Raw genomic sequence first — 15,763 nt, forward strand, 5'->3', positions numbered from 1 at the left:
GAACCGGCAGCGGGGCCACAGAGACAGGAAGGGGAAGAGAAGAAGAGAAGAGAAGAGAAGGAAGAGAAGAGAAGAGAAGAGAAGAAGAGAAGAGGAAGAGAAGAGAAGAGAAGAGAAGAGAAGAGAAGAGAGAGAAGGAAAGAAGAAGAGAGAGAGAGAGAGAAGAGAGAGAGAGAGAGAGAGAGAGAGATAGAGAGAGTATATATATTATATATATATATATAATATATATATAGAATATATATATATATATATATGTTAACACAATACAATATACAATATAATACAATATAATACAATAATACAATATAATCACATGAACAGCATCACAGAGAAGAAGAGAAGGCGGACGCGGAGGAGCCAGGATGCTGTCCTGGATCAATGATGACTTCAACAAGAAACGGCCTGAAGAACAACAAAGTAGAGAAGAGGAGGAAGTGGAAGAGGAGGAGGAGGAGGGTAAAGAAGAGTCCTCTGATCCACCCGCAACCTGCACAACTACTGACAGCCCTTCAGTCCAGTCAGGAAATCAATTTGTCAGCTGGGACTCGGGAGAGGAGGTGGCAGTGGCCCTGTCCGACTCCAACAGAGAGGAGTTACCCTGGAAACGGAAGGAGGCGGAAGAGCACGATGAGGCGGAGACAAAAGCGGTGGCGTCATCCCCTGATGGACGATTCCTCAAGTTCAACATCGAGATTGGACGTGGATCCTTCAAGACGGTTTACAAAGGACTGGACACGGAGACAACGGTAGAGGTGGCATGGTGTGAACTACAGGTACCACACAGTAATACATAAAGAACTACTCAGTACTACACAGAATCTTACAAATACACAGTCTTGCAGACCCAGGCAGAGTTCTTGTGTACTACACCTCAACAGCTGGGTTCTGGTCTCACCTTGCGCTGGGTCTGGGTCTCCATGCAGGCCCTCGCCGGCCTCTGATTGACTGTTAGGTTAGCATAGACATGATCGTGGTGGTGCAATCTGTCTCCCCTGACCTTTGACCCCAAACCTTCCTGTGCAGCTTTTTCTGCTTCTTAGATGTTACCAGAACGCATCATCGTTATTTCAGTTTTCTCAGCATGATTCACTGTTTCTCAGTTTAATATCACACTTGTGTGTTTCAGTCTGTTCAGTCGTCCCTGAACATATGACTTTATTTTATACTTAACAGTATATGAAGGACACATGTAACAGTAGCTTTAGTTTAAATGTGAAATGTGACTTCTTGCTCGACACGAATAAACAATAATCGACCAGTACAGCAGCCTGGACCGAACCCACAGATGCCTGGACTGAGCCACAGATGCCTGGACTGAGCCACAGATGCCTGGACCGAGCCACAGATGCCTGGACTGAGCCACAGATGCCTGGACCGAGCCACAAAGGCCCAGGCCAAACCACAGACACCCGGACCGAGCCACAGATGCCTGGACCGTGCCACAGATGCCCAGACCGAGTCACAGAGACCTCAACCAAGCCACAGATGCATGGACTGAGCCACAGAGACCTGGAACGAACCACAGATGCATGGACCGAGCCACAGAGACCTGGGCCGAGCCACAGAGACCAGAACCGAGCCACAGATGCCATGACCGAGCCACAAAGACCTGGGCCGAACCCATAGATGCCTGGACTGAGCTACAAAGGCTCAGGCCAAGCCACAGAGACCTGAACCGAGCCACAGATGCCCAGACCGAGCCACAGAGACCTGGTACACACCACAGATGCCTGGACCAAGCCACAGATGCCCAGACCGAGTCACAGAGACCTCAACCGAGCCACAGAGACCTGGACTGAGCCACAGAGACCCGGACCGAGCCACAAAGGCCTGGGCCGAACCCACAGATGGCTGAACCGAGCTACAAAGGCTAGTTCTAGTAGCAGCAGAGTTTGCCTCTAGTAGTGACTCAGCAGCCACTTGTACCCAATGCTGTATCTGATGGATGAATGCTGCTGGTTGGGGTGATAAGCGTGTTGAGCATTTAGTCAGTGACGTTAGTGTCCTCACGCTCCCACAAGGTGAAACACTGGAGGACGTCCCCTAGTTACAGTAGGTATAAAGTAGCTGGTGAAGGGTGGCCATGCTATGTGTGTATGTTGATTAAAGCACTCAATCGCACACTGTCCTTCACTGCTGCTGCTCCCACAGAGTTTACTCAGTAATGATTAACACAAGAGGAAGTTGACCAGAACATGGAGCACAGCCTTTGTAGTACCTAACGATTCCATCCTGTATAGAGCTAACGCATTAAATTCCTTCTGTTTTTCACATCTAACGTCCGTACTGTTGGTTCTTCTTGGCATCGGTTCCTCTGGTGTCGATTTTGCTCACTGTTGGTTCCACAGAGTCAGTTCCTCTTACTGTCAGTTCTTGGTATCGGTTCCGCTCAGTGTTGGTTTTTCTGTGCATTTGTTCTTCATGGTGTCGGTTCCTCTCAGTGACATTTCCTCTTGGTGTCGGTTCCCCTCAGAGTTGGTTATTATTTGTGTCTATTTTACTCAGTATCAGTTCCTTTTGGGTTTGTTTCCCTTTGCTGTTGGTTCCTATAGGTTTCAATTCTTCTGTTCTTCTTGGATTTGTCTACTCTTGGTGTCAGTTACTCCAGGTGGTGGTTGCTCTAGGTGTCGGTTCTTCCCACTCTTGGTTGCTCTCAGTGTTGGTTCCTCACTGTTGGCTCCTCTCAGCTAGGTCTGTGATGCAGCTTCAGTGTTGTGGGGATCTATCTACTCTGTGAAGGGAGCGTAGGAACCTTTAGCTCCTACACAGCTGTGTATTAATTGGACTGTGTGTGAATCACAGTATTAATGCGTCACATTTGAACATCCTCAGACAAACCGACTGAACAAGATGGAGCGTCAAAGGTTCAGTGAGGAGGTGGAAATGTTAAAACTCTGCAGCATCCAAACATTGTTCGCTTCTTTGATTCCTGGAAGTCGACAGTGAAGGGACACAAACGTACCATCCTGGTGACAGAGCTCATGACATCAGGAACCCTAAAAATGTGAGTCCAGAACCAGGATTCAGGATCTAAACTGACCAGCGCTGAGCTGAGGCTGCTGTATGTGTAACACTTGATTTTCATGTAAGGTATGAAGGTAAGCAGCCTCGGTTGATGGTTCCTCAAAGCACCTTTATCCTCCTTTAGGTATCTGAGCAGGTTCCGTGAGATGAAGCTGAAACTGCTGCAGCGCTGGAGTTTCCAGATCCTCAAGGGACTGCAGTTTCTGCATTCCCGCTGTCCGCCCGTTCTGCACAGAGACCTCAAGTGTGACAATATCTTCATCACAGGACCCACTGCCTCGGTCAAGATCGGAGACCTGGGCCTCGCCACACTCAAAAAGGCCTCGTTTGTCAAGAGTGTCATCGGTAAGAAAAGTCTTCATCCAGTCAAGCCTACAAAGCAGAAACTTGATCTTGGTTCTGGTGATGCATGCAGGGACCCCTGAGTTTATGGCTCCAGAGATGTATGATGAGAAGTATGATGAGGCCGTGGATGTTTACGCCTTCGGTATGTGCATCCTGGAGATGACGACCTCTGAGTATCCATACTCTGAGTGCCAGAATGCCGCACAAATCTATCGCAAGGTCACCAGTGTAAGAGCCTGAGCAAGAGTGAGTAGGGTCTGTGTCTCGTCCCTGGTCAGGATCTGATGCTGATTGATTGTCTTCCAGGGAATCAAACCAGACAGTTTTTTCAAAGTCCAAGTCTCCGAGCTGAAGGAGATCATCGAAGGCTGCATCCGAACCAAAAGCAGTGAGAGGTAATGTCACACGGCAGCATCCAGCTGATGTTCATGAAATCACCTGAACTTTGTGACAAACCCTTGCTAATTTAGTTTTGCTATGAAATTTTGTGGTCTGGTGTGGCTCCAGATACAGATGGGGAGATAAGGATTTGCTTCTTATTAAAGGTTCACTGTCCAGGACCTGCTGGATCACAGGTTCTTCCAGGAACAGCTGGGTGTTCACGTAGAGCTGGCTGAGGAGGAAGACAGCTCAAAGGCGGCGCTGAAGCTCTGGCTCCGTATGGATGATAACAAGAAGCTTCATGGCAAATACAAAGACAACAATGCCATCGAGTTCCTGTTTGAGCTGTACAAGGACGTTCCTGAGGAAGTGGCCCAGGAAATGGTAGCTGGTAACATCATGTCCCTGCTGGGTCACAGGTGCAGGTGTCTCACCTGTTTTCTCTCTGTTTCTCAGGTGGTACTGGGTTTTGTGTGTAAGGCTGACTATAATGTGGTTGCCAAGGCGATCAGACACCGAGTGACTGCCATTAAGCGTCAACGTGAGAAACAGCGCCGCTTGCTGGAAGGAGCCCAGAACAACCAGAAGGACGCAGTGGAGGATTCGATCTCCACCCACCTACTGCCTGAATTGCTGAATCAGAAACTGAGACCTCCTGGTGGACAAGTGGCCAACCAGGTTGTTTGCATGGAAACTGTACACCTGTAGCATTTATTAATTACAGCTTTGCTTGTATGAATAAGACTAATTGAGATTGTTCTTTCAAAGGACTTTAAAGGTAGTATTTCATCTCCTACCCTCACCTCATCACAAAACCCACCCACTGTTACAACAACATCATTGAGCAGCAGCCTAAAGGATTCTGGGGTCAGCACCATCTCCAGCAGGACAGAGGAAGACAAGACAATAAAACACACCTCCAACTCCTGTCAGGACAATATATATAATATTTATAATATGACTTGTTTTACCTATAACGTGTAGCATTTAATGCATAGAGTGAATCTTTGTATTGTTCTTGCCGTGGCAGCGGACAATGAGATTGACAACTCCTGCAGTTCAAAAAGTGTTTTGGAGAACGTTGAAACCAAGCTGCCACTAGTTACAAACTCCGTCCAGCAGTCCTCTGGCCCCACTCCTGCTCCAGCGGCACAAGAAACCCCTCGCCTCCCTGTGCCTTGCATGTCCAAAGCCCCGCCCCTTCCTGTACTAAAGTTTCCTAAGGTGAGAAGGAGGCAGGACTAATACTTGTAGAGCAGAAACAGACAGAAAACCTTCATATCACAGTAATAAGCTGACTCTTCTGCACATTTCTCACAGTATCAGCTGTCCTGTGTAATGTTGGACAAATTAGGTTTGTCGGCCCCTACAGGAAGTGTCTTTGAATCAGCTAAAACCTGAAACTGAATCTCTTACGCTCACCTTTTCTCCAGAGCATCGCAGTGTCCTACAGTACTGACCAGGTGCCACTTGGGTCAGTCTGCGGTTTCTCCTCGCCTGTCGATAGGTATAGGAGCCTGTTTTAAGCTTAGTTCCTTTCTTCACAGAGGCTTTAGTTTTGAAAACCTTTGCTGCTTTATATTTCTCTCTGTTTGTAGCCACTCTGATGTGACCTCAGGGTTGAGTGATGGCAACGATGGCCAATCAGAAAAAGGCAACCCAGCTAAACCAGCAAGTACAAAGCAGTTTAGGAGGAGAGTGAAGGCTCGTCTGAGAATCATAGGGGTAAAGACTTAGGCCACACATTCACATCCAACACCCAAATTACTTAGTCATGGTGCACGTGTTGGGTTCAGGTCTCAGACCAGGTGGATCGAGTGGTTGAGTGTCAGCTGCAGACTCACAACAACAAGATGGTGACGTTTAAGTTTGACCTGGATGGAGACAATCCAGAGGACATCGCCTCGGTGATGGTGAGGAGGCAACATTTTCCTCAGTTATGTTATGCCTTTTAAATTACTTTGCTCTATTTCCAGCTGCACAGAGACTTCATCCTGCTGTCAGAGCGGGAAGCCTTCATTCTCCGCATGTACGATGTCATCAAGAGAGTGGAGGCACTCATGCGTCAGCAGCTGACTACTCCCCAGTTTCCTTCGTCCACCGTACGTGTCCTTGGCGTCCCGTTGGTGCTGAGCAGAATAGTTCTTGTTTCAACTATTGTTGTTATCATTTTTCAGGCCAGTCTTTCCTCCCAGGGCCTCTACAGAACCCTGTCCTCATCGTCTCTACCAGGTAAGATTGAAAACCCTGAATCCAGTTTTTGTGTGAAGGGTATTTGCTTCTTTATCATGATTTTGTGTTTATTATTAGACATTGCAGATGCAGACGTTTCCCCCTTGAAGGAGGTGGACTTCTATGTAGACCCTGAGGCTGTTCCCCCAGTCAGACCGCTGAGGTCACAATCCTTTAATCCTTCATCAGGTACAAGACTACCTCCTGGTGCATAGTGGTCGGTGTGGTCCGACCCAACAGATGAGCTGTTGTAGGTTCTCGTAGAAGTGCCAGAACATACATAGGTGTCCTGGTCTATGGTGTCAAATTAGGGTCTTATTAGATTTGTGCGTGCGTAACCAGATTTGTACTTGTAGACTTAGTGAGGCTATACCATGCTTACACTTATATTTGGGGCATAAAATTACACACAAATCAAAGCTAAATTTATAAGTAAAATAACATGACACTAATTTGCCTCCACATTCTGATTGACTAATGAACAAGGAAGTTGTCGCAGTCCTTTGACATGGCACAGCAGATTTTGAAAGCTCCACAAGCAGCAACAAGCTCGTCCACTGACTGATGACTTTAATTTATTTTTAATGATCAGACAGACATGACGGCTCATATTCATGTGTATGAAGTGTGACGTTAATCTCGTGATTTGCAGAGGTGATGCAGTTGCGCAAACTTTAAACTGGTGTTTCTATCAGATGTCAATGTAGCATGTTAGCCGATAGGCTATTAGCAATGCCACGCTATGTTATGATGCAGCTGGAGTTAAGGTGGGTATGTTCTAGTAACGCTACTGTTGTGATTCTGTGTGATCGTTTATCAGACCACAATTAACACGTTTACTTTAACAATGCTTTTAAACAGCCTGATATGTAATGCAGTTCTTAGACAGGCTTGGATTTCAGTGCAGGATCTTGGTGCTTCCCACTGATCAATGTCATCTACAAGGAGACAGACGCCCAGTGTTGCTGCAGAATCTCTCTAGATGTCACCGATACTACAGACACGGGCAGAAAGCTTGGTCTGACAAATTGTTTATTTAGTTCGCAGGATTCACTTTCAACCGTCTGCTGAGACCTGCACTGCTCTGACTCTGCTTCGCTTCATCCACAGTTTATTCAGGCGCTGACGGCGCCTGCCGGCAGGTAACAGGTACATGGGTAAAGGACAAGAATCTCCTGATCGTTCACAAGAAACACGCCACAAAACACATGTTAAACGCTACGCTCCGTCCATAGATCACTCTGTCGCGGAGAGCGCACACTGTAACATACAGTAGAGGTAACGTAAACCAAGGCATTGACATGGACAGCTAACAGGATGTTACCCAGGTAAAACAACTCACTGGAAGTCGGTCATCAGTTAACGTGGTCACGCATTCATATGGAACACCAGTTTACTTACCCTGTAGCGTTTGCTTTTAGCAACAGAGTAATCTGTGGATAAAGCGCTTGGTTTACGTTACCAAACCCTTACAGATAGGTAGGTAACATTAGGCGCTTTATCCACAGATTACTCTGTCACTGCAAACATACCCACCTCCCTAACTCCAGCTGCATCATAACATCGCATGGCATTGTTAATAGCCTGGCGGCTAAAATGCTACTGTACATTGATGTCTGATAGAAACACCAGTTTAAAGTTTGTGTAACTACATCACCTCCACAAATCAACGTGATTAAAGTCACACGTCATACACATGAATATGAGCCGTCATGTCTGTCTGATCATTAAATGTAATTAAAGTCATCAGTCAGTGGACGAGCTTGTTGCTGCTTGTGGAGCTTTCAAGATCTGCTGTGTCACGTCAAAGGACTTCGACAACTTCCTTGTTCATTAGCCAATCAGAGCGTGGAGGCAATTTAGGGTCACGTTATTTTACTTGTAAATTTAGCTTCGATTTGTGCGTAATTTGAACGCCTCAATTTATAAGTGTAAGCATGGTATAGCCCCACTAAGTATACAAGTACAAATATGTTTACGCACGCACAGATCCAATCTGACCCTAATTTGACTCTATACTGGTTGTGTTTCATTTTCAGTTCACATTCACGAGGTTCAGGTTGTGTTAGTGATCAGCGATGATGATGATAATAAAGAAGCTGTTGTTACTGCATGTCAATATTCTCTCTCATTCCAGCTTATACCCATCAGCCCCATCTCTACCCTCCCCCATACCCCCAGCCAGATGTTCCTCCTCCGCTCCCCTACCTCTTTCCTCCAAATCAGCATCCTCTAACTGCCTCACAGTTCCAGTTTCACCCCTCTCTCTTTCCTAGAGAGACCTCCCCTTCACGTCACCACCAGGTCCCCAGTAACCCTTTCCTTGTCACCACAGCCTCCTCCTCAACATCAGCTCCTCACCCTTCCCCAACAATCTGGCCGCCCTCTGACCCGTCTTTGCTCTCCCTGGCAAATGTGCTGTCTCTGGCAATGAGTGTGGCCCAGTCCTTCCACATGGGGACCAGCCAGGGTTTTCTCCCACAGCCCCTGCCTTCTTCCTTTCCTTCTACTCAAAACCCTGTTTCCTCCAACGTGCCTCAGTCACTGGGTCCAACATTCCCTATAACAAACCACAATTTCTCTGCTGCCTTCTCTGTCCAACCACCCTACAAACCCCCCAACCTTTCGATGGGTCCAGGTGCAGAAATCCAGCAGGCGGCACCAACCAGTTGGACAGAAACACCTCAGGTAGGGTTTGAAGGGACAGGTGGATGTTCACTGGATTTACCTGCACTTCCTGAACAACATCCTGTTGAGCTTTGTAAAATGAATGAACGAATGAGTAATGTTACCTCTAATTCACTTTACATTTCTGTTGACACAACGGTGATTCATTAGAACCTCCTCCTTCCAACACCTGAGGTGGTCATTAATCTCGGCTGTTACTGGGCTTTGATTAGGATATAACCTAGCCCTCATATGCGGAGCAGGAAGGAGCCAATCAGAAAGCGGGAATCTTAATCTTAATCTCATTTTAAGATTGTTTCTATGACTGACACATGACAACACATCGATCCCTGTGGAACACTTGTTGGAATGTTCTAATTGTGTCAGAGTCAAGTTGAATAGGAAGACAGTAAACCTGTTCATCCAACAGTTATCACAGACGTCTTTTAATGTCTACTAGATGCAGATGCAGTAATTTATCTCTTTATTTGTTTATTGCAGCGTCACAGTCCAATGGTGGTGAAGTTAGGACAAGCTCCGCCCCCTAGTGGTGAGTCACACACTTGCTTACAACCAGCAGCTCCATGTGACCAATCTGTTTATCTTACCTACATCCTGTGTCTCTGACTTTCAAAGTCTAGAAGGTTTTGTTCTGGAAACTGATTCACAAACATGAATTAGAACCTAGCCACTCAATCTTTATCTGGTTCACAGGTCCTGAGACTCTCCTTGCTACCAACTGGGTCCCAAATCCAGCCAGTGCTCCCAGTTCAACCAGCAATCCCCTTTTAAATAGTCCCCCCAGTCTCAATGGGATTTCAAGTGTCACCAGTTTTCCCATTATGACCAGTGCTCCCAGGCCCAGAAAACTGTGTGACTCCTCAGCTCCTCCCTCACCTCCTGCACTGCCTCCTCACAACAAAGTAAGACATTCATCATGAACCTGAACCTGATCCTGTTTTTTCCATAACTTAATGGTCTAAAATGACACATCTACTGATTCAGTGCTGACTTGACTATGATTGTGTCCAGGTGTCCACCGCCATCTCCCTGTCACCCAGGTTGTCTCCCATTCAGGAGGGTAAGACTTAGATTTCTTACACTATCTTTTAGCCACCTCTTGGTGCTTTGGTTTTGGCTTTGTGGACATATCTAACTAAAACATACTGGAGTTAGTTTAAGGTGGATATTGCAGTTCATTTTGGTAATGGTTCTGGATAGAAATAGACTCAACACTTTGACATCTGACTTCAAAACATTTTAGACTTTTGTTCAAATCTTTTCTTCTTGGTTTTCTTCTGTGTGATGCTATGCGACAAACAATTTGCTGTTGATTGGCTGCCTTCTCTACAGACAGTGTACCTGTAGCATTGCTTGGTTCTCAAACTTCTTCATTCTTTATTTGTAGTGAAAAAACCTTTGGTCTTCAAGGTTGGTCGTTTCCAGGTGACATCGTCTAAAGACGTTTCCCATCAGGAGTTGCGTCCTCTCAGCCACACCACTCCCACTGCCCTCTCTCCACCCCCTTTCAACAAGAAACAAACAGAAAGCTCAAACAGCGGCGTGGAGGAGAGTGATTCAGAGAGCAGCAATAGAATGTCCACCCATGGGGGTAACCCTGACAACACGGGGGGACTCGAGAAGAGGAAGAGGGGGAAAAACCAGAAAGAGAAAGGGTGTGAGAGTCAGACGGATGATTCGTCTGGAAGCCCCATGATGAGCAGCAGCTTCAACCAATCGCTGAGCCACTGTGCACCTTTCGTCAGCTCTGATGAATCAGAGAGTGAGAATGAGGAGATGTGGGAGGAGCTACAGAAGCTTCGTCAAAGGTGATTTTTAGATTGATTGGTTATTCTTGCGCCAAAGGTCTTATAATCCTACACAAATAGAGACTCGGAGTAAAAGAAGACCCAAGGTTGGGTCCTCAGGATGATGTCTTTAAACCTTATTTACGTCTCCTCACAGACACCTGACGGAGGTGCAGAGACTGCAGGCCAGTCAGAAGCAGGAGATTGAGGAGCTGTATGTAAAGAAAGGTAAAATTCCACCGCCAGGTATTGTCTCTGCAGCCGTCATGTTGAACCACCGCCAGCGCCGCCTCTCCAAGAGTAGCCTGAACTACCCTGCTCCTCGCAAGAACAACCTGCAGAAACTAGATGTGCTGCCGCCTGCAGGTGGGAGGCTGCGTCACAGTGGATGGAAGCAAAAACAATCAACAGCTGAATTTACAATATGAATTTGGTTCAGGAATCATGAGGAAAAGCTCTGTCAGCAGCAGTAGCAATGGATCTCAAGAGAGAGCAGGAAAAGGAGTGACCTTTGTGCCAGGACACAGCTGCATGGTGAGCCCATGGCGTGGCCTTCACATGTCCACAGACACACGATGTGCTCTGATCTGAGTCTGTTTAACCACCGTCTCTGTGTTTCAGTGAAAGAGAAGCTGCTGAGCAAAGACCCAGATGGAAACTGAAGAGGAGACATTGTCAAGCTATTCTTAAACCTGCAGCAGCTTTTATTGTTATGGTTCGCTCGTCCGGCCTGCTAGGGGGAACTTTGAGTTTTAGTCCTGTGTCTTTGATGTCACTATCTAATTGTTTCCTGCCTTATAATCAGTTCCATTATTTCCACCTGTGTATTTAGTACTTAAGTTCCTAGTTTGAATCCATTTTGTCTGTTTGTTAGTGATGTTACATGGATGTTACCTCTGTTCGGTCGTGCGATCTTGTGCCTGGCCTGTCTCCAGTCAAGGTTTGTCTAGTCCATGTGTTGTTTCTAGTTTTGAATTATTAAGCAGCTGCTGCATGGCAGTGATTTTTAGTTTAGTTATTTGTGTTTATTACTGCCCTTTTTTCAAGTTATTTTATCCTGCTTGTGTTTATTTAGTTATTATTAAACTATTTGTATCTGAGTCTCAGTCGATGCATTTGAGTTCTCCACTCTCGTTTGTAGGCCTTAGCAGCCTGTTTCTCACTCACGGTGAGCACAGCTCCTAGTCTCCATTTGTCTCGTACGTAACATTTAGGTTGACTGAAGTTTATTTAACTACATTGGGGTTTCCTGTTAGCATTCAAACTGTAAACTGAACTTAGTTCAGTTCACAGTTCACAAGCAAAAATACTGATCTTTGAACATTTTTTGTTTAAAGCAAACAAAGTGAAACCTGTTCTAAAGCATGTTTATTATTTAATACCAGCAATAAAAACTGATCACTGATGTCAGTGTTTTCCACTAGATTGGTCAGAATTTTCTGGTTAAAACAAGTTTACGTCTGACCATAGTCCAACATCATAACAGTTTATCTTCGTGTACGAGTTTTTTTTTTGTTTCTGTTAACATCTGAATCTTAACCAGCCAACAGAAAGTCAAATCATGCAGCTCCATGAAACCTGAGGCTCAGCTCTGACTGAGGGGCAGCAACAGATGTTCAACAAAGAATTATTAAGTATTTTAAAATTGTTTGAACAGTTTGAAAAAGATAGATTTGGACAATTTACTAGGGCTGAATATGAATATAAACTAAACCACAGACCACATCTGATCTGTGGTCTGAGAATCAGACTAAACAACAGGTTTAACTTACTGTATACTGCCTCACCCGCTCAACAATGAACTGGGTTTCATCTGAAAAAAAAACATTTTCATTTACAATCTAAAATTTTTTTTAAATTTTTTTAGAATTTAAAGAAGTAAGAAAGTGAGACCAAGAACTAGGAACTAGAACTAACATGCAGTACACATGGAATATGCTAGAAATTAAAATTATTAATAAGACAACAAATTTGTTGTAGAGTAATTTGTTGTTATTTGTTGCGATTGGCTAATGAACAAAGCAAGACCTAGTACAATACAAAACGAAAAATAGGAGTACACAGGGTCAGGGAATCACTGTGACAATGTTGACATCACCTTTGTTGGTCATGGAATCAGTCTCCCCATGATCCCAGCCAGTTATATCCTTACTCTGTCCAGCATCACATTTATATTCTCCCTGGAGTTGTGCCACAGATGGTAAAGTCACATTTGGAATTGCTACAGGAAGAATTAAGCGTCAACACAAGATTTTACTGTAATAACAACATCATTGTACCACCAAGCTGCCCAACCAGCGAAATTCACAGAGGAAGGCTGAAAGATAGGTCAGCATGAGTCCTCTTCATGCAGAGGGTGGTGTGTGGGCCAGGTCTCTGGTAAAACACTATGATCCCCCAGGGTCAGGTCACATCATGATCCCGTTCAGCCTCCCCCGAATAAGGGATTCCTTTTTTTAATGGTTGCCTTGGTCCTGGGTCTGGTTCTCCTCTCCTCCAGGTTCAAAGCCATCTCGACATCTGTCTGTAGTCTGTAGAAGTTGGGCTTCGATGAGGACCATCGCACACACCAATACTCCTGCTCCATCGACGCCACAGAAATGAGAAATCAGATGACATGTTGAAGAAACTTTTTCAAACATTACTTTTGTTGGCTTTAATACCAATAATGCCAATTTTGCTGAAGTATAAACTCTGTTCTAAATGTCATACATGGTAACCCTGGCCAGCATTAGCATTTGCTTGGTACAGGAACAGAAAACTATGAAACAGTAATGAAAATGAGACGAGTTACTTCCATGAAACCCAGGCTTACTACCAGGCAAGACCAAACAGGAAGTGAGTGAACTAAAATAAAAGCTTGAAAGCAACTACCAACTCAGATCCCAACAATGTGGCCTGGTATCTCAGTAAGTAAAGCACAGCTTGGGAAGTACAAGGTCACAGTTCCAGCTCCAGGTGTCACAGTCTGGGGTTTTTGTCTGCTTTATTTTGTAGGTATTTCCAGTTTCTGTTCCACCATGCCTTTTGCCTACTTTATGCTTTAAGTCACGTGACCACTCAGCTGTTCACAATTAGGTCATTAGCTCAGTTTATAGCCACCAGCACTGCCACCACCACACCTTTGTTCCCTGCCAGATCGTGATTTTTGTGGCTCATGGACGTCGTTCATTCTATGTTCTGACAGCACCACCAACCTTCGTGCTGGCTCCTGGCGAGGGACGCCAGATCTGTAAGGCGCTGAAGGCTCAAGGTGGCCCCGATGTTACTGACTCGCTCTCAGTCCCTGTCCTGATCCCTGAGAGGAGGAAGTCAGGCACCAGCCGTCTGTGTCCCAGCCAAAGTCGAAGGGGGACAGGTCAGAACCCCGAGGGCTCTGAGCTTTTCCTTTAGCCTATCCCAGTCCCAGGACCTCAGCCCGTCCCACCCGCAGAACCCCTGTCCGTTGCCTCATCACAGTCTGCTCCAGCCGCAGCACCTCAGCATGTCGCAGCACCTCGGCCTGCCCCAATCGCCGCCCTGACGGCCTCAAAGAAGTGGCCGCTCGGAGCCCTGTCGGCCCCAAAGAAGGGCCGCTCGCAGCCCTGTCGGCCCCGTAGAGGGGTCCGCTTGAGGCTCACGTCCGCTCCGGCTCCACGTCTGGGTTCGTCTCTGGTTTCGGCTCTACGCCTGTCCTCGTCTCTGGTTCTGCCCACTGCGCCTCGACGGTCCTCAGCTCTGGTGCTTACTCTGGCGCCTCGTCTGTCCTTGTCTCTCGTTCTAGTCTCTTCTCTTCTAGTTCTCGGCTCTTCACCTGTCTTCGTCCCTGGTTTGTCTCTCGTTTCTGGTTCTGGTCCCGGCTCATCGCCTGTCTTCGTCCCTGGCTCGTCCCTCATCTCTGGTTCTGGTTGTCGGCTCGTCGCCTGTCTTCGTCCCTGGCTCGTCCCTCGTCTCTGGTCCCGGATCAGCCATCTCGTCTGCCTGTTTGGTGGCCTCACCCCCAGCTCCTCCTGCCGCAAGGGTGGTGCTGCCTCCTTAGTCGGCGACCTCCTCCACGCTTCAGCTCCCTAGATGGGCGTCCGCCTGGAAGACGTTGCCGGTCCCTGTGGGCCGGTGGGTGCACTCTGTCGTCATTGGACACTGGTGGTGCTCTCCTGGCCCAAGGGCTGCTGGGTCTCACCTCGCCTTCTTCCTCCTTGAGAGGATGAGTGGACTTTGTGTTGGATTTGCCACGCTTGGACTCATGTTTGAGACTTTGTGATGGTTTTGCCACGTTTGGACTCTGTTCTGGACACTGTTCTGAATTTTGTTTCGGCTGTCTGGTTTCTGCCTAAGTCTTTTTGGGGGGTTGTTTGTTGTGGCCCCCCCTTTTTTATGCTTTAAGTCACGTGACCATTCAGCAGTTTACAATTAGGTCATTAGTTCAGTATATAGCCACCAGCACTTACCTTTGTTCCCTGCCAGATCGTGAGTTTTTGTAGCCTCTTCCAGTGTTTCTTGTTTAGCCTGCTAGCCTGCCTGTTACCGTCTTGCCTGTTACCTGACCATGTTACCTGAGTTTTGTATCAATCTTTCTGGTACTGTAGCCTCGCTCGATTGTGTCTGACCTGTTTTCCTGTTTATGATTATCCACCTGTCTACTCCCTGGGTACCTCTGCCTCTCTGCTTACCTAGTTTTGATCCACGCCTGTACCTGTGACTACGTTGTTTTAAAGTTCTTCCTACTCACCTCGACGTCTCCTGGGCTGTGCATGTGGGTCCGCCATTTTAGTGATAATTGCGATCGTGACACCAGGTGTGTCCTTGAAGTAGCTCCCCTAGGCGCCCTGTGTGGGTGAGGGTTACTAACTGCTCCCCAGTAGACGGGGAGAACAAATTTCATTGTTAATAACAAAAAAATTATGTTCTTCTTAAGATGTTAAAGTGAGCTAGTGAACTGTGGATGTGCACATTGTTGTCCTGCATCCATCTTGGATTTTGATCAGATCCCAGTAGGACTGGGACACTGGAGCAGCGTCATGTTACTTTACTTTTGTAGACTTTACCACAATAAATTGTATTATATAGCTGCACAGCTACTTTAACCTATGCAGCTGTGTCTTAAGTTACGATGAGGACTATTACAACATAACTAATCATATTAATAGAATATTCCTGAGGCTTCATTTCCTCTAGTATGACTCACAGATTAAAAGTGTGGTGACTTTTTGAGTTTCAAGTCCAACAGTCTACGGCTGCTTGTTTACCGGCTACATGTTTGCTCAGGCAGATGTTGCATCACATACAACAGCTTGTTCTTATCACATGTCTGCTACACCTCTAAC

At 46.4% G+C, this 15,763-nt stretch overlaps 1 protein-coding gene across 1 annotated transcript; it reads left to right on the forward strand.

Annotated features, from left to right (window-relative positions):
- The first annotated feature begins 319 nt into the window (after positions 1-319).
- LOC114860134 (serine/threonine-protein kinase WNK4-like) lies at positions 320-11,560 on the forward strand. The gene is given in 24 exon segments (XM_055510773.1): positions 320-776; positions 2,836-2,893; positions 2,896-3,007; positions 3,152-3,372; positions 3,443-3,600; positions 3,679-3,767; positions 3,918-4,137; positions 4,210-4,431; positions 4,522-4,681; positions 4,784-4,977; positions 5,187-5,260; positions 5,352-5,478; positions 5,550-5,666; positions 5,730-5,855; positions 5,931-5,985; positions 6,064-6,174; positions 8,123-8,673; positions 9,154-9,202; positions 9,367-9,575; positions 9,685-9,733; positions 10,061-10,481; positions 10,618-10,826; positions 10,900-10,994; positions 11,082-11,560. Coding segments are annotated over 24 exon segments (4,041 nt in total). The 5' UTR covers positions 320-365; the 3' UTR covers positions 11,085-11,560.
- Positions 11,561-15,763: the final 4,203 nt, after the last annotated feature.

This window comes from Betta splendens, chromosome 8 (assembly GCF_900634795.4).
Source record: "Betta splendens chromosome 8, fBetSpl5.4, whole genome shotgun sequence".
In the NCBI taxonomy this organism is placed as follows: Eukaryota; Metazoa; Chordata; class Actinopteri; order Anabantiformes; family Osphronemidae; genus Betta; species Betta splendens.